Source organism: Gossypium hirsutum, chromosome A08 (assembly GCF_007990345.1).
Source record: "Gossypium hirsutum isolate 1008001.06 chromosome A08, Gossypium_hirsutum_v2.1, whole genome shotgun sequence".
NCBI classification, from domain to species: Eukaryota; Viridiplantae; Streptophyta; class Magnoliopsida; order Malvales; family Malvaceae; genus Gossypium; species Gossypium hirsutum.
In genome coordinates, this window is record NC_053431.1 from 15,367,531 (window position 1) to 15,392,144 (window position 24,614).

General features: G+C 31.0%; 1 protein-coding gene and 1 long non-coding RNA gene across 7 annotated transcripts; both read right to left on the reverse strand.

The window, feature by feature from the left end:
- Positions 1 to 665: 665 nt before the first annotated feature.
- On the reverse strand, positions 666 to 7,297 carry LOC107893804 (E3 ubiquitin-protein ligase MIEL1). 6 transcript variants are annotated; one of them, XM_041074500.1, is made up of 13 exons: positions 6,973 to 7,297; positions 6,799 to 6,886; positions 6,585 to 6,641; positions 6,469 to 6,501; positions 6,313 to 6,390; positions 6,192 to 6,235; positions 6,037 to 6,077; positions 5,107 to 5,189; positions 4,924 to 5,015; positions 4,742 to 4,805; positions 4,421 to 4,459; positions 3,755 to 3,900; positions 669 to 1,564 (listed from the first exon to the last, which is right to left on the reverse strand). In XM_041074500.1, exons 1-12 carry the CDS (start codon positions 7,032 to 7,034, stop codon positions 3,766 to 3,768), a joined length of 816 nt encoding a protein of 271 aa, XP_040930434.1. In that variant the 5' UTR covers positions 7,035 to 7,297; the 3' UTR covers positions 669 to 1,564; positions 3,755 to 3,765. The 6 variants fall into 6 exon arrangements, with proteins under 6 accessions (XP_040930436.1, XP_040930434.1, XP_040930433.1 ...); XM_041074499.1 differs by lacking the exon at positions 4,742 to 4,805 and having other exon boundaries at positions 671 to 1,564; XM_016818930.2 differs by lacking the exon at positions 669 to 1,564 and having other exon boundaries at positions 3,687 to 3,900.
- Positions 7,298 to 12,033: 4,736 nt separating this feature from the next.
- LOC107893750 (uncharacterized) lies at positions 12,034 to 14,978 on the reverse strand. Its single transcript, XR_001682955.2, has 4 exons — positions 14,797 to 14,978; positions 14,294 to 14,410; positions 13,856 to 14,079; positions 12,034 to 12,238 (listed from the first exon to the last, which is right to left on the reverse strand). It is a non-coding gene; the product is annotated as an uncharacterized lncRNA (long non-coding RNA).
- Positions 14,979 to 24,614: the final 9,636 nt, after the last annotated feature.

A 24,614-nucleotide genomic window follows, 5' to 3' on the forward strand; every position in this document is an offset into this window, starting at 1 on the left:
ATGATTACTCATCATATTATTTCAGCACTCATCCATAAAAACTTTAAAAATTAGCCATGGAATCAAAAACTAATGAAATAGTAAGTTGGACCCAATTGTAAAATTCCAAAAACATAGAAATTTCAAGGAGAAAGCAAGAATTAAACTTACATGAAGCTAGAGCATGAAAACCAGCTTGAACCCCCTTCCATGGCTGTTTTTCAGCTGATGAATATGAAGAGAAATGAAGAGAATTCTAGATATTCCAATTTAGTCCCATTTTTATTTAGCTAATTTTGACAATTTTCCAATTTTACCCTTATTTCACCCATTCCCTGATTTTTCTCAGCTATTGCCGCTTAAAATATCTCCTTTGGGCTTATTTTCACTTTAGGTCCTTCCTCATTTGACAATTGAGCTATTTAATCCTTTTAGCAACTTTTACACATTTTCCAATTTAATCCTTTTTATTTAATTGACCACCCAAACGTCAAAATTTTCTAACGAAATTTTATTACTACCTTATTGACATTTCGTAAATATTTATAAAAATATTTATGGCTCGGTTTATAACATCGAGATCTCAATACCTCTTTTTCTCAATTTCTTGACCAAATAAATCTTTATAAAATACAATTTATTATTCTAAAAATCTTTTAAAAATTACATTTGGCTCGTAAATATTAAATAATATAATCTACGAGTTCATTTGTCGAATTTGATGGTCTTGAACCCCTATTTTCGACATCGTTGAAATTCAGGCTATTACATAAGGGGTGGAGGGGAAGATGAAAACCCACTTCTAACACATGCAAGAGAAGCAGAAAGCTTCCATTGGTGGTGTCATTCAATAAGCTCGAGCCTTCAACGATCGAGAAATCATGGCAAAGTTAGATATTTGAACTCCCCGAATAGCCAAGTGGCGACTCATTTCTTCGTGCTTGGTGCACAAGGATACGATTTCGCCTCCACGGAAGCATTCATTTCACGACGTTGTGAGGGCTCACTCATTGAACCACCATAGTTACCTTGAACACTACGACCACCTTCTCTCAACCTAACCATCGTGCCCAACAAAACCCAAAATAATTACAAGGACAATTTGAAAATTTTAGGAAATTTACCTCTAAATCACGATTATCCTTCTCATTAGCAGCTTCTTCCCAAAAATTTCAAATCCAAATGGTTTAATATTTAGGGTTAAGGTAACCTCCCTTTTAAAAAAAATACATTTTGACAATTCGTGTGTCCAATAATGAAGGCATAATCAACTGTATACAATTGTTCCTCTCCTTAATATGTGGTGAAGTGTATATGACAATCTAAATTGAAAAGTGTATGCGATAAGTTTTTTTCTCAGAAATCTATCACCTTACAAAGTCAAGTTCTCAGAAGAGTCACTTTACAACTCTTATTTGAACTAGGTGAAGGACAAATTGTTATGGTGCTCGCCATTATCGACTCGCTCCCCAATTACCTGATTAGGTCCCGACCTGTCGCCTACATGGTTCGCACATGAGGTGTCTGTGTCTTTTCATGAGCTCGCATGATATGGGTTTGCACCACCATGCACACAAAGCCACACCTAGAAAATACGTGTTAATCCTAGAATAGGGTATGTGTTGGCATGCGTGGGGACTTACCCACAACGTCACATCTAGGAATAGTAATCGTATTACATAAATAGAGAATTTAACCTTTTTGAGGGACATACACCAAAAACACTCAACAAATTTATCTTTTTAAATAGAAATTTGGTCAGATTTTTGCTAACATGGATAATGTTTTTCCTATATGAATCAAGTTTGAACATAGAATTTTATTTGTATTTTTAGCGGGATTGTATTTGAATAGCAAAAAGAAAAAAAACTTAAAACAATTTTTATAAATTTTATAAATTTTTAATATTTAAAAAAAATAAAATTCTTTTGCAATTCTAATTTTAAAAATTTTAGAATTTTTATTGAAATTTTGAAAAAAAAATCATTTTTAAAATTTTTTATCATTTTTATAATTTTTGGAACTATAATTTTTTATTTTATGATTTTTTGAATTTTTTTTAATTCTTAAATTATTTATCAACGTAAAATATAAGCTAAATAGTACAACATCAACAATAAAAAGGTTAAAAGCCAATTTGCTCCAAATGAAATAGGAGGGGTCAAATTAAACAAAGGTTTAAAGGTTGAGAACTAAATTTGTTTGTATGCTACATATATATTACACATAAAATAAGCATTTAACAGTATAATTTTAATGGAGAGACAATTTTGTTTCATCTAATGTACAAGAACTATTTTATCTACTTTTAGTAGGATGACCAAAATAAAATTTATGATAAAAGTATTTACATTGCTTTTCTGTTACCCAAGGTGCATACTTATATTTTTAAAATTCAAAATTTATATTTATGTACGTTAAAAAATAAGTAAAATAGTCAATTTTTTTGTAATAGTTGAAAATATATTAATTTTATGATATGAATTTAAAATATGATTTAAATCCAAGTTTAAGTTTTTTGAGCTATAATAGATTGGATTAACATTAAACTAAATAATTAAATTAAATTCATCTCATTAAATTAAAATTTTCAATTGCCATGAAAGGATTATTTTGCGCTTTTTCTAATCTATAAAGGCTTTTGTACTCGTTTTAAAAATATAAAAATCAAAATGCAATCCTAACACAAGAAATTGTAAAACACGTTTACCATGTTATCTTGCATTTATGTCCAATAACTATGTGAATGCAAGTATATATGCAAGTACCGAGAATGTAAAAATATCTTGAAACTCTTAGTGCAGTCGGATTATATCTTACATTCAATTGAAAAATAGATAAATTAATCAATATACATTAAATTAAAATATTTTTAACTGTACAAATAAATAAAATTTTTAATAGAAAAATTAATTTACTCTTTGATCTAATTTATAAAAATTAATTTACCTTTTTTTTTATAAAGAGGGCAAAATACAATCCGACTCCTACAAAAGCATCTATGATAATTTTACCATACTGAGTGTGAAGGTATTATATTTGTGCAAAAGTGGTCTTGTGTGCTGATGTTTTGCTTTGTTTTACTTATCAAGCACGAAGAGAATAATGTTAGTGGGCTTTAAGTTCTAAGTAACCATATGTATAGGTTACTTGAAGGGAAAGGTGGAGCTGTGACTTTGTGCATATTCTTTAAAAAATTAAAGGAGCTGAAGGCGAGAAATGTGTTGAACAAAGGGTTGAAGAGATGCATGGCTCAAAGGCAAAGCCAAGTCTTTAAAGCAGTCATATTTGTTAATGGTAAGCAGAAATAAACAAAAAGGTTTTTTGGCCCAAAAAAAAAAAACCAAATACAGTTTCGACAGCTTTCACAAGTCAGCAGCAATTGCCAGAAGCTGCCTTTGACAAAAATCATCTAACCCAAATAAGAAGTTCCTGGCTTGGGTCAAACGTCAAATTAAAACCGAACGAAATTGGCTTTTGTAAGAGATAAGGTAGAAATTGTCCAGTATACGAGTCGTTCTTCTATCAGGGGGAAGCTGTGGTTTTAATTTGCTACTGAGTCTAGACTCCTAATATATTCTTCTCTTTTCTAGTTCTAGAATTATATGTTTATTTTTATTATGGTTTTTGTACTTGAATTTAATTGTCTTATAATTATATTAACTGATCTTACATCAGTAGTAGTAAAAAATCAATAACGAAATAGATGCAACTAAACAAAGACCTTTTGTAAGAGAGTTTTGCATAAAAGAGTGTCAAATGTTGCATTACGAACCGATTACAACTTCAGTATGTATGGCAATGGTTGGCCGGCTCTGTAACCCGGCGGGTGTTGTAAGAATTGCATTTCCTGCACTTAAGACCAAGAACGTGAAACTGGACTGTGCTTGTACTGTTGCAGTCATTGCAGAGGATTGAAACCTGCATGAAAACCACATTCAACAAAGTGTACAAATATAAAACTGAACATCATTTTGACTATGTTCAAGAACGGAAGTATGATGAAGAAGATATTATATCATATAGAGCAACAGTGGCTCAGTATTAGCCTGAAAGAAGCTAAATAGGAAGGAACAGCACTAGAAACCATAACATAAACTTGCCCGCTAAAGTAGACCCTTAAATTATTAGCTTTATGTTCATTTGGAAAGGGTAAAAATGAGTATGAAGAATATTTCCTAATCGGGTCGGCTGTTAACATCCATGAAAAAGAAAGACTGGCTGCTATTTGAAATAAGGAAGTGTTATATGACAACACATCTATGTCCCGACCAAACATTGGGAAACAGATGGATACCTTCTAGAGGCACGGAAATTATCTAACTAGACGTGATTTCTGAATGAGAGCAAAAACTTATAAAAGTTTGCATATATGCTGCAACAATTTTAATTGCATGTATGCTGCAGGCAAAGAAAAAGAGAAAGTTACATAATTTACTACCTCAAATTGATACTCCGCAGGCATTCTAGTAGCATCAATCTGTAAACAAAGAAAAAGATCACCAATTAATGACATACAAAAATTATCGAAACAGTAAAATAGTTGGTTAATCCTGAAAGTAGTACTTAACAACTTCTACAGCAAAATCTATTTAATATGTTCTTTAGAGAAAGATCAGACATCCTTGAAATAAAAAATTAGATCCATGGAAAGGGCATATAAAAATCCAACAAAAGAACCAATTATTAGTAACACACAATATGCTGAGGTCTAGTAGAAACTTAATGTGCAATAAGATGATCAAAAGAAGAAGGTTTATACATCCATATCCAGATCTTCCCAGAAGGCAGACATATCAAGTACTGCCTTGCAGCAGATGGGACATCTATACCAGTGAAATGGAGAAAAAAAATATATATATATATAGTTAATGTTTTAACCATTCTGAAAAAATAAAATAAAATTAAAATAGGTAAGCAATTAGCAAAGTAATTTGAATTTACTGATTTTGCTTAGCCATCTGAGAAAAGCATTCCATATGCATTGTATGTCCACATTTCATAATGCGTGTGCTTTTAACTGAGTCAAAAAGATACTGGACACAGGAAAAAAATGTCTTGGAAAAACATATTCTTATGAAATTTCAAGAAAAGTGAAGAAAATGGTCAAACTCTCAAAGCTCAAACCTCAAAACAGATGGGGCAATAAGACTTCATGGAATTCTCTACACAAAAGTGATTGTCACGCAGATCCACCATATAGCAAGAACCTGTGCCAATGATAACATCATAAAGGAAAAAGCAATACAGGAAAATGACCACAAGAAATTAAACAACTTTGAAGATACTGCTAATACTAAGAGTAATTAAACTGGAATCATAAAATTAATTTGAAGACTGCACAACTATATGCTTAGAGATACTCACCATAAACTTAAGAGAATTTAAAGTTTACAATAACAAGTACAGAGATAGGTTCCCTAATATGCCTTTTTCTTTAGCCTTTACATGAAACTCCAGCTTAAATCTACAACTAAGTGAATTTTAGGAGTCTGAAGTAAACTAGCTTGGGACACCATTAAATCATCAACTATCTAATGGAGTCATAAACTCATTGAAAGGACCCCAGATGTCTTAGAAGTCATCTCTTTGAGCCCTATGTTTAAAATGATAATGGACAAAATAGGGGACACTACGACTATAGAACTGCAACACACCTCAATAAACACCCTGGAACACGGCCATCTAAACAACAGATAAAGCCAATATACTTCGCTGCACTCCGCAAAATTACAACAGTAGGGAAACGAAGGATTTTAAGGGCTATCTATCATTACGATTTTGGCTATTTCCTTTGGCTTTCTTAGGTTAATCCTATTAAATAAATAAAAATTAGAGAAGAATCACATCTGGTTAATATGATCAAACCACCATGAATATCAATAACTTATAATTCAGCTATCCTTTTCATCTTTTTCCATTTCTTTTCAGCTTAAAGAGGAATAGCATATTGTGCCCCATAACAAGTATAACATGAAATTCCATACAATACTATAAAAGAAACCAACTCTAAAACTAAATCAATTAAGGAGCAAGAATGGTAATAAGACTGCCTACCACATTTCTCGCAGTGAAAGAACTTATCACGGCCACCAACCCTGTGTAAACCACAGATTAGACCAGACTAGAAGTTGACAAGATATAAGACAGAAACAAGTTACAATAACAAGAAGTAAAAAACTTAAGCAATCGGACACAACATGCTAACCAACCTACAAATTCCACGATCATTACAATGGAATTGTCCCTTTGTAATCTGCAACAGTCATAACATAAACTCAACATGATTCTTTAAGTGGAATAAAAGTAAACATAAACATGCAATCATCTTACATCATCATCATAGAATTTACAAATGTCGCAGAAATATTCTCCCATGTTTACCCCACAATGGGAACAGACTTGAGCAACCTGGACATTAGAATAATGGACTTTCAGAGTTGAGACACTTACAGTTACTACCACAGAATTAAATGCAACTTGACATACCTCCTGTTGGGTATTGCAAATTGAACAAATAACCTGACACATCATCAACTCCACTCCATTATAACAATTATATGTTAAGGTACAACATGAAAGGTGATTTTGTCAAATAAAAATACTTGCTTGACATCCTGCCTGACAAGGTCGTGATGATCTTTTGGGTTGCTAAGTGAGTTCTAAATTAAACAAAGAAATAAAAGAATTATTAAAAGAAAAAAAATTAAACAATCCAAAACAATAAGATTAATAAATTTATATAACCAAGGCAGGCAATTAAAAAACGTAAATGAACATGAAAAGGGAAAGGGAAACGAGAGAAGGGAGAGAAAGTACTGAGGTCTCGTTATGGCAATGACGGCAAGGGAAGGTCTTATTACAGCAAGGAGCAAGGATTTTACATCGTCTCTTGTAGTGATCGCATCTGAAAGAAAAAACAAATAAAAAAAAGCATTTAACAAATTGAAACCCAAAGGAAACAAAAAAGAATATAGAGCAAAGAGAAGATACCCATGGTCGAGTTTTCCGAAATCTTTGCTTCTCTGAGGCGAAATTACAGAGTCCCCTGCCATTGGTTAGAATAGGAACACGAAGAAAGAAAGAACAAAATAGAGACATTTGCTCTTCTTTTTTCTTTTTTTTTTCCCTTTCTGAAAATTAAGAACAACATAGAAAACATAAAATTTACTAAATTGGGCCTATTAGGCCTTCAAAGTCAATTATGTTTGCTCGGCCTTATTAGGCTTGTAAATCAAACTGGTGTTTTCTTTTTCCTTTTTTTGAATGCCAACGGAATTCACTTTTATCTTACGTTTGCAGGAAAGGATTTGTTTAGGTATCTTCTAGACGTTGCCGTAATAACTGCTAGCAGTAGATATTAGCCTCAGCCTGCGTCACTAAATGTTTTCTTATTTCACCCATTCCCCGTCGATTGTTGTTATCTTCTCACTCATTTTGACATTTATATATTTAATAAAGAGATGATATATAATTTGATATTTGAATTTGTCTATTTGTATTTAGTTAGTTTCTAAATTTTTTTGGATCTAGTTAGTCATTAAATTTGTATTCCGTCAACTAAGTTAATACATTTGCATTAATATTGTTAGTTTGTGCTAATGTGACTCTATTAACCAATCCGATGGTACCACATGACAACCTCTCATAACGCCACAAGGATGTAACAGCCCATTTTTAGTCAAATCAGAATAGTAGTTTCGGGACCACAAATCTGAAATCAAAATAATTATTTTATTATTATTTTAATGTTTACAAAATGATAGTATGATTGTGTGAAATTTTTGTTAAGAAATTTTATCATTTGAATGCTCAATTCGGTAAAAAGGACTAAATCGCTTAAAGTGCAAAAGTGATATTCTAATAGCTAAAGGTATTAATAGCTATAGAACCTTAAAGTAAGAGTCCTTAAGTGGTAATTAGACCATTTCAATTGTGAGTGGACAATTATGGGCATATATTAAGTGATTTTAATGTTTTTAAACAAGGTTAATATAGTAATTTGTAAATAACTTAAGTAAAATGATGGAAAACTTAATGTATCATCATCCTTTCTTCATTTCCACCAAAAATACAAAGAAAGAAGGAAGCCATGAAAGTTTTTTAGGGTTCGGTCACTTAGTAGCTTAATTGATAAGTGATTTTGACTCGATTTTTAATTATTTCTATGTTTTTGAGATCGTTGCAACTAGGTCTAGCTAGCTCAAGGACTATTTTACAAAACTGTTAAAGATTTAGGAAGTTTCCATTAATGAATAAGCATGTATTTTAATGATTGATGATAGATTATGAATGTTTGATGATAATTATACAAGTTTTGTTAAGTGATTTTTAGTGAAAATGCAAATTAGGGCTTAAAGTGTGAAATGTGGAAACTTTGTGGTTAAAATGTGAAATAAATGAATAATATGGGCTGATATATGTACTAGGAAAATTTGACTAGCATGGGTTGATATCAAGTTGCATTAATTTGTGTTCTTATGAAATAAGGACTAAATTGTAAAAGTTGTGAAATACTTGGGGCAAAAGTATAAAATGCTTTAATAAGTGCTTTTGGATTAAATTGAATAGAGTGATAATTAAATAATCTAAATTTGATTACATATAGATCAAGGAAAGCGAAATTTGGATCTAGACCGAGGGAAAAACAAAGTACTCGACTACTCAATCTATTTCATCGTTTTTGTAAACCGAGGTAAGTTTGTATGATTAATAAGCTTAATGTTATATGTGTTTATATGCTTAAATATTATAATTGTGATATTACAACATTGTGAAATCTATCGACAAAGCATTGACACTGTGAGAATCCCGGATTAACCTTGAGAATAGATAGGATACTAGGGACATGTCATTAAGGGTTATTGTGATTATGTGATCCGGGTGCTGGTCATGTACGTTCTACTGGTGGCTGAGTATACCGGCAAATGTTGCGATTACTTGACAGCTTGTGTGAGCAGCACCGTGTAACTATGTCTTGACCAACAGCTTGTGTGAGCAGGCTCGTTGATAGCTCGAGAGTGAGCAAATATGTAATATGAGATTGAGATAGTGTTGGCTATGTATGTGGCACTTTGGTGCGAGATTCCCTAGTATCCGATATTATTCCGAATGGTTCAACGGGAAAAGATGATGGTACGAGGATATAGGCAATGATACGGATCAGTTCAGGTACTCGTGATAAGTTTGGCAGTAAGTGATAATTGATAAGTTTATATGAAATGTAAGTGAAAGTTGATGAATTTATACTTAAACACAGAATTATGGCAATGTGCAAATCGTTGATTTGAATATAATACTTATGTTACTTATGTTCTTTAAATAGTGAATGAATAGGCATATTATACTTATTAATCATATGAGCTTACTAAGCTGTAAAGCTTACTCTATTTATTTTTCCGTGTTTTATAGTGATTTCAGAGCTAGCTCGGATTTGGGAATCATCGGAGACTTCATCACACTATCAACCTATCGTTTTGGTACTTTTGAATTTATATTTTTGGAATATATGGCATGTATAGGAACTTTGGTCATTTTGGTATATAAGTTGATGATGAATTTAGCCATTTGAATTGGCTTGTAAATGTTTATGTTTTGGTTGTGTATATATATGTGTGCATATGGCTTATGTTATGTGATTGAGGTTGGCTTTGTGATGCTTATTGATAGTAGGTATTGTGGTTGTCAAATGGTTGATATTGGAGAATATATATGCTTGTAAACTTAAGCATAATGATGCATGTTTGGAAATGTTTACTTAGTTGAATTGTATGTGTAAATTTGGCATAATATAATGGTCCATTTTGTAACTTGTGTATATTGCGGATAATAGAGTTGAGTTGGCATGAATTAAGCTTGATTTAGTTGGTTTAAATGGCTACATAAGCTATGTTTTGGTGCCATTTGGTTTGGTGTAGGTGTATTCAAATTTAGGTGGAAAATGGCTTGGTAAATAGCTTATTTTTGTCTAGACACGGGCGTGTTCTCAACTATGTGTGATACACGGTCATGTATCCCCTGGTGTTGAATTAAAAATCAAGTCAGTATGCTCCACATGGCCTACCACACGGGAGTGTGATTGGGCATGTGGCCTAAGTCAGTATACTTTACAGGTTTGGCAAGGCCTAGCACATAGCCTGGTACACAGGAATGTGTGGCCATTTTTAGGGCACACAAGTTGGCCACACGGGCGTGTGTGTTGGGCATGTGACCTAAGTCAGAAAGTTACACAGGGTCGAACAAGAGCTGGGACATAGCCATGTGATCCCATTTTGAATGTCCACACGGCCTGTGCAGGCATGTCTTTGGCCGTGTGAGACACATGGCCGGACCACATGGGCGTGTGTCCCTTGTATTTTGCAAAAATCTTCTAAGTGTGTAAAAAGTTTTTAAAGTTATCGGTTTAGTCCCGAACCACCCCGAATACATGTTTGGGCTTTGTAGGCTCGTATTAGGGACGATATGAATGATTTTGATTGATGATTATTTGAATTTGATAAATATATGTGAAATGTGTGATTATTGTGCTGTAAGTCCAATAATGTTTCGTAATCCTATTCCGACGTTGAATATGGGTGAGGGGTGTTACAATGGAAAACATAAATATATATTTTTTATTTATGTTTGCCATGTGGCAACCTCTTGAAACATCACGTGGCACTACCGGATTGAATAATAGTGCCACATCAATACAAATTAACAGTGTCAATGTGGATATATCAACTTAGCTAACGAGAATACAAATTTAGGAATCAACTAGATATTATGGACAAATTCAAGGGCCATATATGTTATCCCTTTAATAAAGGTTGTTCCTTGTTAACAATCACAGTGGATTGTTGTCCTTTTTCTCCTTTCATCAAGTTTTAACGTTAACATTTTATAAAATTTGTTCATTGTTGATGAAAATAATGACGCAAATGTAAATGATAAAATTAAGAATGTTTTTAATACAAATATCTTTAATTTTAGAGGATATACAATTTGTTTTTAAATGAAAGAAAATGATTAGAAGAGTTGATACAAAGAAGTAAATTGAGTGATAATTGATAAGTGATGGTTCATCCAATAGTCATGTAAAGAATTGAAAATTGATTCAATGGAGGACGGATTGAGGAGGCACTTCGACAGAAGTAATAGTCTCACAAGTATGTCTTGTATCCATCCTTCTATGTTTTCTTAGATATGGGCTTTTTTGTGAATCCCATAACGTTGTCTCGTTAGGTAGTAGATTTGTTATGTGTACCCTTAATACATGTCTTTGGACCATGAAGGATCTTCTCTTGGTAGATTGCTTTAAATAAATCCCAATAATGTGATGTGAAAATTGATCGAGATTCACAAGCTAATCATTTAAGGCGAGATGCTAGACAAGATATTTCCAATAAACAGATTTCTCTGATCAAAATTGTTGACTTGACAAAAATTCTAACTTTGTCAAGTTCTTTCAATAGACGAGATATTTCCAATAAACAAATTTCTCTTATCAAAACGATTGACTCGAGGTGAAGACGTGTAACAAGAACCAACATAAACCAATGCTAGAAACACGACGACTGAAATTTTGAGATGGAGCATATATCCTTCATCGATAATCAAGCCGGTTTAATCAAATGTAACGTGTCGGCAAATATCAAAGCACGTGAAAGGTCAATCGTGGATTTTCCCGTCAACTGAAACAAAATGAAAACTTGATTCATGTCAAAAGCCCCTAAGCTATTTTTAATTTTTCTTTTCAGAAATTTTACATGTATCAATGATTCATGTCAAAAGCTAACTTGCACTAACCATATCGTATTATCATCTCTGTTTCATTCTTTCTCTCACATGCATCTCATATATCTGTACCTTACACAAAATTGGCTTTTGAACAGCCTAACTATGAATGTAATCTTATTCAAACCGGTTATGAGGCATCTCCCGAGGAGACTCGCACAAAGGACTGGCAACTCAAGGTACAGCTCAGGAATCAAGCACAAGTTGCGCAACTATCAAGATGTTTCTTCTTGCAGAACATGTTTACTATTGTAGGATGGTTATACACTTGCACAAGGATTAAGGAACACATAACCAAAGATATCATAGTAAGCAGGCCAACCAGTATACAGACGAACACCATTTCAAAAGCAACTAACGCCTACATATGTGAGGGAAAAATTATCTATATTTAATGACAGTTGACAACTACGGAGCATATTTACATTCTAAAGAATAATACAACCGCATGAATTCAGCTTCTGCATATCTTCCTTGCTCTTACCTGCAGTGCACAAAAAAAAAAAAAAAAAAAAACACAAACGGGAAAACAAAGAGATATTAGAGGAAGTTTACACCATTAGACTAAAGCTATAGAAATAGATTTTCAGTTCACAAGCAACAAAAACAGAAAAGAAAAATATTCGTGAATGGAACAAAAGCAGATTCTTCTACGGACTACATGCTAGAATTTTGGGACATAACTTAATACATAAAGCATCTAGAGCTTTGGTCATATAGAGGCAATTCCAAAATGAATAAGACCTCTAACATAATTATGTGAAATTCCATTAATGACAAATTCTTTGCAGTGATGATAAAGTGAGACTTAACTAGGAATTGTTTGCATGTTTCCTTCTCAAACGCAAGTAGTGAATAGTGTGAATACGGTAACTAAAAGTTTAAAAATCATTAATGCAGTACCAACTACCATCTGCTTATTTCTCAAAATAATTCAAAGCAACCATCCTCTAAAACCCCACCAGCCTTTAGGGAAAGATTATTATAAACAAAGCGAGGGAAAAGGAAAAGGCAAAACAAGCCTTGGGGACCTGTTACTGAAGTAGGCAACAAAACAAAACCTTGGCCGACTTCAATATCTTGCTTCTCTACTAGCTTCAGAACTGCTTTACAAGGCTTATTGATGAGATTGCTTCGTAGGGCTGCTTTACTTAACGAAATCACAGAGCTTTATCTTGTTTCAGCCATATTTATTTCTTTTTCATGAGGAATTTGTAGCAGGAAAGAAATGGAGGTTCAGTGGACAGATTTATATGCCATGGATTCAGCAAGGATCTATGTGAAAATCTTGTATGTGATGAAGAGCATGAAGGCATGCTAATTCTAGGAAACTTAAAATACCAAGAAGATTCATTTTCCAAACATGTTTATCTATAAAAATATAAGGACAACTTGACAAACCCGACTTATTTTTTGCTATAGCAGGCTGCACTATTACGTGCATGGTAATAACACCAGCAGGAAGGTCACCAAACGTTATCCTGGAACCAGCTAGTGTTTTGTTGTTTTCCAGAACTTTACCAGCATGTATAATTTTCAAATCATTTATTGACTTCGGTGTGACTGTTTTGCCTGAATATACACGCAGATTCAACTAACTCAGATGGTTACAGCGGGAGCAACATCCAAGACATTCTAAACTCAAATTCATAAACATGCCCCATGCATATATGAGCTCATTTACAGTTGCCAATATCAGCCCCTTTTCTCCAAGCTGAATGGTACCATCAAAATGAAAATTGAGGCTAGTGTATGTACATATATGAACATTGTACATAAATCAATGCCATTCAAACAAGTATATGCCAAAATAAAAAATTGTTTTTAAAATACCATACAGATAATGCTCAATACTTGAGTTTATGCTTATCAACAACAGGGTCAGAAACAGATAATGTGGAAAACAAATTCAAAGCTAAGACCAGAATACCAAAGTATCAAGCACATGCTCCTCAAGTCATGGTTTGGTCAAAAGTGATTAGATAAAAGACAGAAACAATATTAACAAACACAATCAGACTGAGTACCTAAGATGTTTGATGCCAATTACAGAATTCAGCAAGAAGTAAGTTAAAGAAGGAAAAAAAAAAAGATTAATAACCTTGGGGCCACTCAGCAACCATTTTTTGCTTAAGAGTTGCAACATTCGTGGATAATGCGTAGGTACCGTGTGCCACATCTGTTCCATCGTTAGTGCGGAATTTAAGCTCAATAAGCTCTTCTCCTTCTGCCATAGTAATCTTTGTTCTCTGTTTCCCAGCTTGCAGGTCGCATGTGATAACAGATGAAAAGCTTTAGCTGAGAATTAAATCGCGTTTCACTCACCTGCACAACATTTGCCATATTGAAAACTCAAACAAAAAACCTTCACATTGCTTAAAAACCATATTAGCAATCTTGATTAATCAAATCAAAGCCCTACCATAGTTAAATTAGGCAGTACCGCAATCTTATTACATTTTTTATTTTTAAAGGTTGTTTTTCATACTCAAGGAGAGAAACGCATACTCGAATTCAAATTGCATAATATTAAACTAACCTCGATTAATCCTCTGAAAAATTTGTTTGGTAAGAGTGCATGTAAATCGTCCGCCAAAGAACCTAGCCAACAAAGTGAGCACTTCATATGATCTGATAAGGTTCCCCGTCAACAGCTCTGAACCGATATTCAACATCAATATCCAGAGACATGTAAAATAAACCAAAAATAACATTAATTAACAAGTAGAAAAAGGATCTCACTATTCTGCTAATTTCTGATTGGAAAATAAAACTAACATCAAATAACATTTCTATTAAACATCTAATTAAGTAATTAACCAACAGGAAAAAGAATCTGAAAATAAAATTAATTAAAACTTTCCATTTTCTTTCCGCTCTGTCGAAGTGTTAATTCATAAAAACAGAAATCACAACAAACAACACTTTTTAATATAATTTTTTTTGAACTTTTTTTTTCTCACACCAACGAAAGGAAAGGAAAATCATCGGAAAACGATAAAAGATCAAACAATAAATTCGAGCAAGAAAACAGAGAAAAACCTGATCAAGAAGCCATTAATGGAAGATCAGTGTGAGAGAGTCGAATTATGCAAAAAGGGAAGACAGATAAGTTTTCGTTCTTTCTTTACCAGCTGTTTTCTTTTCTCTTCTTTTACCTTCTTTTTTTTTAAAATATATATATATATATAAGTGACTAGTTCTATTAGAAAAGGTTGGTCTCCGAATTATATTATTGACAGTTGTTATGATTTAAAGTATGTTTTCGTCATAATCTTTTTAATTAGAAACAGTCATTAACATTGTGATATGATCACTGAGTTGTTGATTGGTTACATTGTAGTCACTGAATCATTAACCGAAAAGAAAATTTGACATAAATTGCACAATTAATCTATCAACTTTTTTCTTTTTTTTTTCTTTATAAAAGATTCAAAAAGCAAAGGAAATAAAAACGAAAAATAAAATTACACGATTAGTTTAAGATCATTAAGCAAGAATCTAACGCTCCGCTTATTTTAAGAATATTTTCAATTTTTATATCTTTAAAAAATAATTTTCATTTAAAAAACTGAAAAATACGATTGATATATAAAAAACGTTTTGTTTTCAATATATATATATATATATGAAAATATGATGGTAACCATTTTTCATATAGAATAATGAGAATTAAAATAAAAATTTTATGGATTAGAACCAATGTTAAAGATTTGATGTTTAAAAATTGTTTGCAAATTTTCAATCAAACTTAAAAGAAAACAAAAATATGTATATTTCAATATTTTACAAACATCACAAAATTAATAATAACTAAAAATCAATTGTTGAATATTTTTATGTAAAAATATATAATTATAATAAAAATCTAACATTTAAGACGTTAGGAACGATAACCTAAGCAAATACTAATCGTGTAATTTGTTCTTACTTAATGATTTTAAACTTTTTCAAATAGTTAAAGTATATTATCTATCTATTAAGTCAAAGATCTTCGTGCAATTAATCTCTTCTCATGGTTTTGTTATTTGGAATTATAAAATTACAATAATATTAAATAAATTAGGTCTATCTTATTTGCTTTATTAAAGGAAAAGAAAAAATAAAGTTACAAAAATAAAAAGAAGAAGAATTAAATTATTCAAAAAAAATGTAGGGACTAGTAGTAAAATTTAACCTAATTTTTTTTTATTTGGAATGATGATATAATGTGTTGCATCAACTTGTCAATACACCGTTAGTAGTAGTTAACGGCTCAATAATCAAAATATAACAAATTAATAACGTAGTAACCATATTGTAACTTTTGATAATATTGGTGACCCGTATTGTAACTTTTTAAAGTTCAATGGAAAAAACACAATTTAAACCATACATAAATGAAATATGTAATTTACCCTTTACTTTTACATAATTATTATAAAATTTTTAATTCTTTATATAAAATTTATAATAATATACATTAATTTGGTAATAAGGGTAAGTGTTTAATTGAATCGAGTGAAAAAATCTTAAATTAGTTGAGTTGATAAGTCTTTTTTTATCATCTTAACTCAATTTAACTTTTTCTTTAATCAAGTCGAGTGAAATGAAATTCGAGTCAAATTGAATAAATTTATTTAAGTTAAATTACAAATTTTAATAGATCAAATTAAAATGTAATTCATGACTAAAATTTAAATTTTGGTTATGTAAATTTGAGACCATGTATATTTGAAACTCTTTTAAAATAAAATAAAAAAGGAAAAAAATAATTTAGTATGTTGAACTTGATTTGGCCATTTACTCATTTAAGACCTCATATTTATATTTTGTGTTTTCTTATAAAATTTATAATTAACATTTTTATATAATTTTTTAGAATTATATATATTATTTTTGTGATTTTTATATTTTTTTCATAAAAGTTATCTTTATAATTTTTTTTATAAAATTTAGAAAAAAATTTAGTTGAATTTTTGAAGATAATTTTGATTTTTTTTTAATTCAGGGACCAATTTGTTCATTTTCGAACTTGGCTAAGATACGAGAGGTATTTATACCAATTTGTTATTCTAGTTATTCAATTTATTCAAGTTGTAAAATCATGGTACTTGGTACTGTTCCGGTACCGCCCGTATTGGCTAGAATGCTCCAATTTGGTAGTGAGCCGAAACAACAAACTTTAGGTTCCATTCCAGTGCAAATTTCAGTCAATACCGGTTGTATCAGTGCATACTAGTTGATTTCACTCGTATCAACGGGAATATGGTGTACTATACCAAAAAAATAATTTTAAAATATATTTTAAATTTAAATTTTTATTATTTATTTGTAAAGAAATTAAAAAATATATAAAATATACATTTTTTATTATTTATGTGTACTAAAAAATTTAATTTTAAAATTAATTTTTGTATTATTTATTTTAAATTTTTAAAATTATGAATTGTTTTTTTAAAGATGAATTATGAATTGTGTATCCATAATATGGGATGATCTTGTTGTTTAATCTATGGAATTTTTTTTTTGCTTGTTTATTTTGAGTTTTTATATAATAGTTAAGCTTTTTTTTTTGTATCTTAAAATTTACATACATAAAATTTGCATATTTTATGTCACTAACATTTTTAAGATATTTTCTTTACTATTTCAATCGAAGTTTTAGTTTTTATGAGTATTTATATTTGAGATTTATTTAATCTCATTATTTGATATTTGTAAATTTTTATATATATATATAAAAAAATGTTTTTTAAAAAATAGTGATAAATTCGAAAAGGTACACTAAAATAGACTGGTACTAGTACGTACTAGTACTAGTAGAAAAATGGTACATCTACTAATATGGTACTGATCACCTTGTGTAAAATTCAATTCGACTCGAACTCGAAAAACTAAATATTTATTTGAGTTGATTTATAAAACCAAATAATTTAATTCGATTAACTTGAAATTAAAAAAAAAAATTCGAGTCAAATCAAGTTTTACTCATCCTACATAAAATAACGAGCTTTATTATAATTTAGTAATTATTAATATTTTATATAATTTACATAAAATATTACAAATGTTGTAATAATTTGTATACTCAAGTAGCGTTTTGTATACTTATTCAAAATATTTCTACCTAAATGTTAAAACATAAACTCTCTCAAAGAATTACAAAAAAAGCAAACAAAGGAAATAATCCTAACAAGATCAAAATGTTTGCCAATGAAGCACAAATAGACAAGAATACACTTGAGCAAAAAAAAAAGTGCTCACAAGTGTATTCAAGAGAATTATGGAAGTATTGGACACAAAAGTTGTTTGATTGATGATTTTCCTTGAATATGCTTTCTTGTTATTGTAGGATCTTTAGAAGTTAGTATTTATAATTTCCAACTGTTGAGGTTGTTGTGGTAGTTAATAGAGCCGTTGGAGATGTAAAAACCAGAGCATTTAATACACTCACAACAGGGAGTATCGATACCATGTAAAAAAGTATCAATATTTTTTGTCATAAATGTTAAATTCAGTCACTGCTAGAGCTGAAATATCGATACCAGGAAAATTTTATCGATACCAAAGCAAGAGGTATCAATACCAGACCGATACTTAGCTGATTTTGTGAAAGCTAGAATGTCAATTTGGTATCGTTTATTTCTAAGGGTATCGATATTTTGAAAATATCAATACTTGGCTAAAAAGATATCGATACTTTTTGGCCTGGAGTAATTCTGACTTGTTTTAAAAACAGTTTGTCTAGTTGAAAGAATCTAAACTTAGTTGAAATCATTTTAACTTAATTTTGAGAATGATTCACAAATTTTCTAAGTAATAATTGAAAATTTTATCTCTTAGATATCTTTTAAAAAACCATTTAGTCAATTTTGTTTAATTTTAACTTTTATTCAAAAACCCTTTAATTTGTTATATCAAAGTATATTTTCAAATAAAGCTTAGTTTAACAATCTCCCCCTTTTTGATATAACAAAACCTTTGATAAATTTGTTTTTGAATATATTACTCCCCCTTAATAAAAGTCATTTTGAATTTAATGCCAAAATAAAAATTGACATAAATTTTCAAAATATGACATTCATTTTTACTTTAAGGAAAAGTGGTCACATAATTTGCATTGCATAAGGTTAGCATAATATCAATCAAGTTACCTCAATTTACCTTTTCTTCTTCTCATTTTTGTTATATCAAAATAGATAAAGAAAGCTTGAAGAGAAAAAGACGGTTAGTTCAAAAATATATAGACATGAGGAAATAGAGAACGAACATAAAAAAAAACCAAATTATCTTATAATACTTAATAAACAATAAGGTGCAAAAAGAAGCAATAGACATAGGAAATTAACCAAAAGTAATAGTGCAAATGTGATGAATAATGATATGAAAATGCAAACTTAAACATCTACTTTAATTGTCATCGTGAGGAGAGAAGGGAGGAGTCAATGGAAAATGAGCAAGGAGTTATGCCATTTACATCTCTAATGTCGATAGCTTAGAGTTAACCTCATTCTTATGAGATCGAACCTCATCTCGAAGTCCTCTAATATTATTGATCAAAGAATGGAAAACGTCGAGGATGACACTATTAATCTCGGATGAAGGTTGAGTAGCTTGAGAGAACGAAGCCGGAGGAGGAGCATGTTCATGTGAAGGAACATGTTCAGGTGCCGGAATGTCTTTAAAAGCACTTTCAATGTGTTTATCTTCATTTTCTGCTAGGTGATCTCTCTTAACCCATGAATCGGAGGAGGCATCAAAATGATATTCCGTATGATGAAGGGCCCCATAATTAATAAGTTGGTTAAAAGTAATGAGGGTGTCTCCATGAGTGCTAACGCCTAACTTTCTAAAGAGATATGACAGATAAATGCCATGAGAAAGGGTGATATTTTTATTCATCCCCCTTCCAATAGCCTTAGTTGTCATTAAACATGATAAGGGTTAGGTCGCTGTGCTTATTAGTATGGAAAGAATCAAGCCACCTATAATTGGTGTTTCGAAGCTTAGCATGTTTCTTAATGGGGCATAGGTTCCAAGTTATGATCAAATGAAGGACATGATCATGAAGGTTGAGTTTGGATGCTGATTCGAACTGAATAAAAATAGCAGGATTGAAAGGTCCTTTTTCATTGGAGTTACCTCTAGAAGGCAAATGAAGATAATCTCCAAACTTTTCTAAGGTAAGACGTATAGAGGTGTTCATTAAAAAAGAAGTGATGGCTATGACAGTGTCATCAAACTCATCATGTTCGAGTTTGGCATTAGAGAAAAGCGTTCGAAAAATATTATAGTAAGTCGGCGATGAAATGTTAAGAAAATCCATTCAACCCCAATTTTGCAAAATAGAAAGATAGAAAAAATAATACCCTTTAACATGGCTATATCAACTTTCCTAGACTCCCATACTCTTTTGGATGCAAAGTTTCTATCAAAATTTTCATGTAAAGCATTGGTGCGAAAGCATTCGTTAAAGGATGGTCTAAAACGACTAGGTTGATGAGACGATGATGCAATGGTTCTTAGTCTTTTCTTAGGATCCATAACTAGAGAATTAAACACTAAAGTTAGACTAAAACATCAAAAAATTTCATGTGGGAATTTTGTCAAACATTTGGTGTGCAAGGGTTTTAGGTAAAAAATTTAAGAAAAAGGCTAGGAAAAGAAAACCCCCTACAACAAAATACAAAGTATATAGTACAAATCAACCCAATAGTCCATCAAAAACCAACATTTTAATCTACATTGCATAAAATCAAAAATTTGACGATTTCTAGTTTTACCTCAAAAGTGTTGAAATAGACAAAATGTCCAAGCAATGTTGAACAAATCTTAAAGAAATAGTGTTTGAAAGTGTTGCAAAGGCAAGATTTGATGAAAAATTCAAGAAATTTGAAATTTTTTTGAGAAGAGATGAGAGGTTTTCGAAAAAGAGAAAAAAAATTGGGGTTTTTACAAAGCTGTTTTTGAAACCACGGTGCAGTGCTCTTAAAAACCTAGAGCTCTTAAACACCTAGAGGTATCGATATTTTCTCACGAGTATTGATATTTTTATAAAAGTATTGATATTTTTTAACTGGTATTGATACCAAATTGCAGTTTTGTTTTCTAAGTGTAGAAAAATTGCAAAAATAAACTTTTTAGGTCCAAAAGGGTTCTAAGGGTCCTAAAATGATTTTAAAATCATTTTGAAATCATTCCTAATGGTTTCTTATGCATGAAAATGCATAATGTAAGCATGATGCATATGATTCATGAAAAACCAAAAAAAATGACCAAGTTAACAAAATTTGTCCATTGTAGTAAGGTCAAGAGCGTCAAAACTGTAAGTCATGCTAGATTAATAAGGTCAAAATAGAAAAGTTATCCATATGAAAAATCCCCCTAACTTTTTGCATACAAGGGCCATATAAATCATGCATATATACTTTTGTAATCAATTTTAAGTCATGAAACAATTTTAAAACAAAAGGTGCTAAAATTCATTTGAACACAAAATTAAGGTAAGGTAGCAATACCTAATTCTTCTGTAAGTGTTTGATGTCCACGAAACCAACTAAAAATTCAACAAAGGAAAGTGCACCAATCAATTAATAGTATAGCTACGGTGAGCAAAGATATCATTCCCATGAAGACTAAAAGTACTAGTAATTATCATCTTTCTATTATTTAACTGACAAATTGGAGTGATTGATTAAAACTAAAATTAACTAAATTAATTAACTAAAGCACACGACAAAGAAAAAAATTAGAAAATAACCAAGTAAACAACCAAGAAGCGAAATAATAACCAGGAAAGAATTCACTTAGATTTCATCTGTCATTATCTATATATGTTACGCGATTTCTTCATTTAGTATCTTGATTCGTGGAAATTCCTAAATTATGCTAATATCTCTTTTTAATACTAAGAGCAATTGACTTTTGGTTGATTAATTGAAATTTCTTTCTTATTAAAACCCCCTATTGTCGCATTAACTCGATCTATGGATCCACTTATTAGATTTGACTCTAATCCGATAGATTTATGTCATCCTATTTCTAGTATTGCATGCAACTCCACTCAAATATGCTAGATCTACTATCAAACAAGGTCTATTAATATTAAACCAAGAATTAAGCACACATAATTTAGAACAAGATCCAAGTATTTATTGCGTAAAACAGAAATCAAAAGACAGAATTCCCTAGGTATTTAGAAAATTAGTTCATAATCGCAAATAAAAACATCTCAAAAACAGTATAACCACAAGAAATAAATGAACCCATAATAAACTTCAAAGAAATCAAAAGGAGATCTTCAATCTTGATGGAAATCTGCTTTCGAGTTAGCTTCAATGGCGTTTTCGAGTTGTTTTCTTCAATATTATATATGGCTTACTTCACTCTTCTTATATTTGGTATATATAAGTCTTAGAATGCCCCCAAAACCTAAAATTTGCATTTTTTCACGTTTCTGGAATGCAATTTAGGAAATCCATACGGTCTGGCACATGGTCATGTGGCAACTCGTGTGGCTCACACGACCGTGTGTCCAACCCATGTGGCTCTTGAAACTTGCTTTGATTTTCCCATTTTCACTCGTTTTTTCATTCTTTTTGCTCTAAAATACTCTTCTATGTATAGAAATATGAATTTAAAGGATTAGGAGCATAAAATTTACCATTTTAAATCGAATAATCATCCAAAAAATGCATTAAGAATGAGGCTAAAACATATTACTTTTGGCATTTATCAAATATCCCCACACTTGCGTTTGCTTGTCCTCAAGAAAAATTCTTAACCCATATTCAAGTTAACTTTTCCCAATTTGGCATTTTCAGCAATAATGTTTCGAGATAATTCGCAAACAACCATGTATTAGAAATTCAACCAAAATGACACTAAAGATTCAAGTAGCCCAAACTAATAATTTTGAAGAACAAAAATATAGGTGTCTCCCCTTATCTAAATAATTACCTTTAATTCAAAATCAACAAAAATTGACATCCTCACTAAAGATTTACCCTAAGTACTCCAAGTGTTTAAGGCTCATGTAATATGCACTCAATAGTAGAACAAGAAATGTCATTACCATATGCTTGCTTAAAAATCAAATCTCCACCACTATAAAATGAGATGACACACCAGTTAAGAGGTCTTTAAAAAGGGTTGTAATGAGGCTTAAGTTAAAGGTATGGAAAAGGCTAGAAAAGTTGGATATAATCGAGATCGAATTAATAAGTTACCAAAATAGAAAAAAAAATCAATTGCTGAATCAAGAGAAATTACAAACTAACTATTCAAGCTCAATCAATTTTTTTTTTCATTTTCATTTTCTTTCTCTCTTTTTTTTCCTTTTTTTATTTTTTGATTTTTTAGAACAAAAATAAAATGCAGCAATTTTAAAAAAATAAACATAGTTAGGTAACTAATCAAATCAAATCTCAACGAGTCAATAACAAAAGAGTCAATAACAAGGATAATTTTACAATATACATATGAGTTATGGGTTAACATTAACGGGTTAGAAAAAATGTATTAGGATCAACAAGTTTTACTAAGGATTAATTCAGTAGGTAAGTTTTTTACAAGTTAAGTGGGTTAAATCCTAAATGCCTCTATCATCTCAATATATCAAACCAATAATGTGGTCTCGACATGTATAATTGAAACAAGTTCTAGAATAACAAATCAAGTTGACACACTCACAACCAAAAATAAAATAAGCATGAAATAAAATATATGCTCTATAGGCTCAAAAACTCACAAAAAATAATGGTTTTAATGTCAAACTTACAATTTCAAAATTTCAAGATAGTAATTCAATTCATGAGACAACCTAAAATATTCAATTATAAAAACAACTTATCATGCTTGACTCTCTCATGTTTTAAAGTATAAATCAACCAATATATAAAAATCCACAAATTAATCCAAAATAACATCAATAAAAATTTCAAAAAAAAAAATTCACTTTAATGGAGTTTATGAGAAAATTACTTAAACACAACAAATAATTCAAGGGTTTTATCAGAAATTTACAAATAACCTCCCCACACATAAGATGTGCATTGTCCTCAATGTGAAAATAAATATGAGTACAGGATAAGCACAATATCAAAAGAGGGGGAGAGAGCTGAAACCGCCCTGAATTTGGATGAAATCACCAGAAAAGTTAAAACTGACATTGTGGACAAATCTAAATGAAGTGCATGTTTCCCAACAAACTAATAAGAAGATAAACATAAATAAATAAGAAGATAAAGAGATTACAAACTTAAATAAAAACAACCATCAAAATAATAAAAATAACAACATAGTTCAAAATAAAAATAAAATAAAGAAGTCTCACAAATAAAAATAAGACAACTAACAAAAGAAAAGAAAAATAAAATAAAAATAAAAGTACAACTGGCAAAAAAATAAACTAGAATAGTAAATCAGGTCATGGATCGACGTTGTGCGAAATGTTGGGATCCTGAGGTGCATGATCCAGTGGAGAAATATGGAAATGCTGGCAAATCCGGTACAAATACACCTCAATGGTATTGAGTCGTGCTGACTACTATTGCTGAGTACAATAAATATCGTCGAGTGTGATTGAATGCGTAGGTGCAGCAATATAGGGGCTCGGAGGAGGAGTGGGAATAGGTTACAATGGTGGTGGGGGATCATTGTTGAGATGATCATCATCCTCGTGTTAATGAGTCAATCATAACAACACATACTGATCACAGAAAGGCCCAGGCTGATGAGCAATCATCCTCATGTGTCTCATAATGTTTAAACCATGTGGTATCATATCCCCAACCAAACTAAGAGTACTAATCTGCTCAGGGTCTCGAGGAGGTCGATGTAATGAGCCAAGCCAGTGATATATGGACCCATACAAAGAG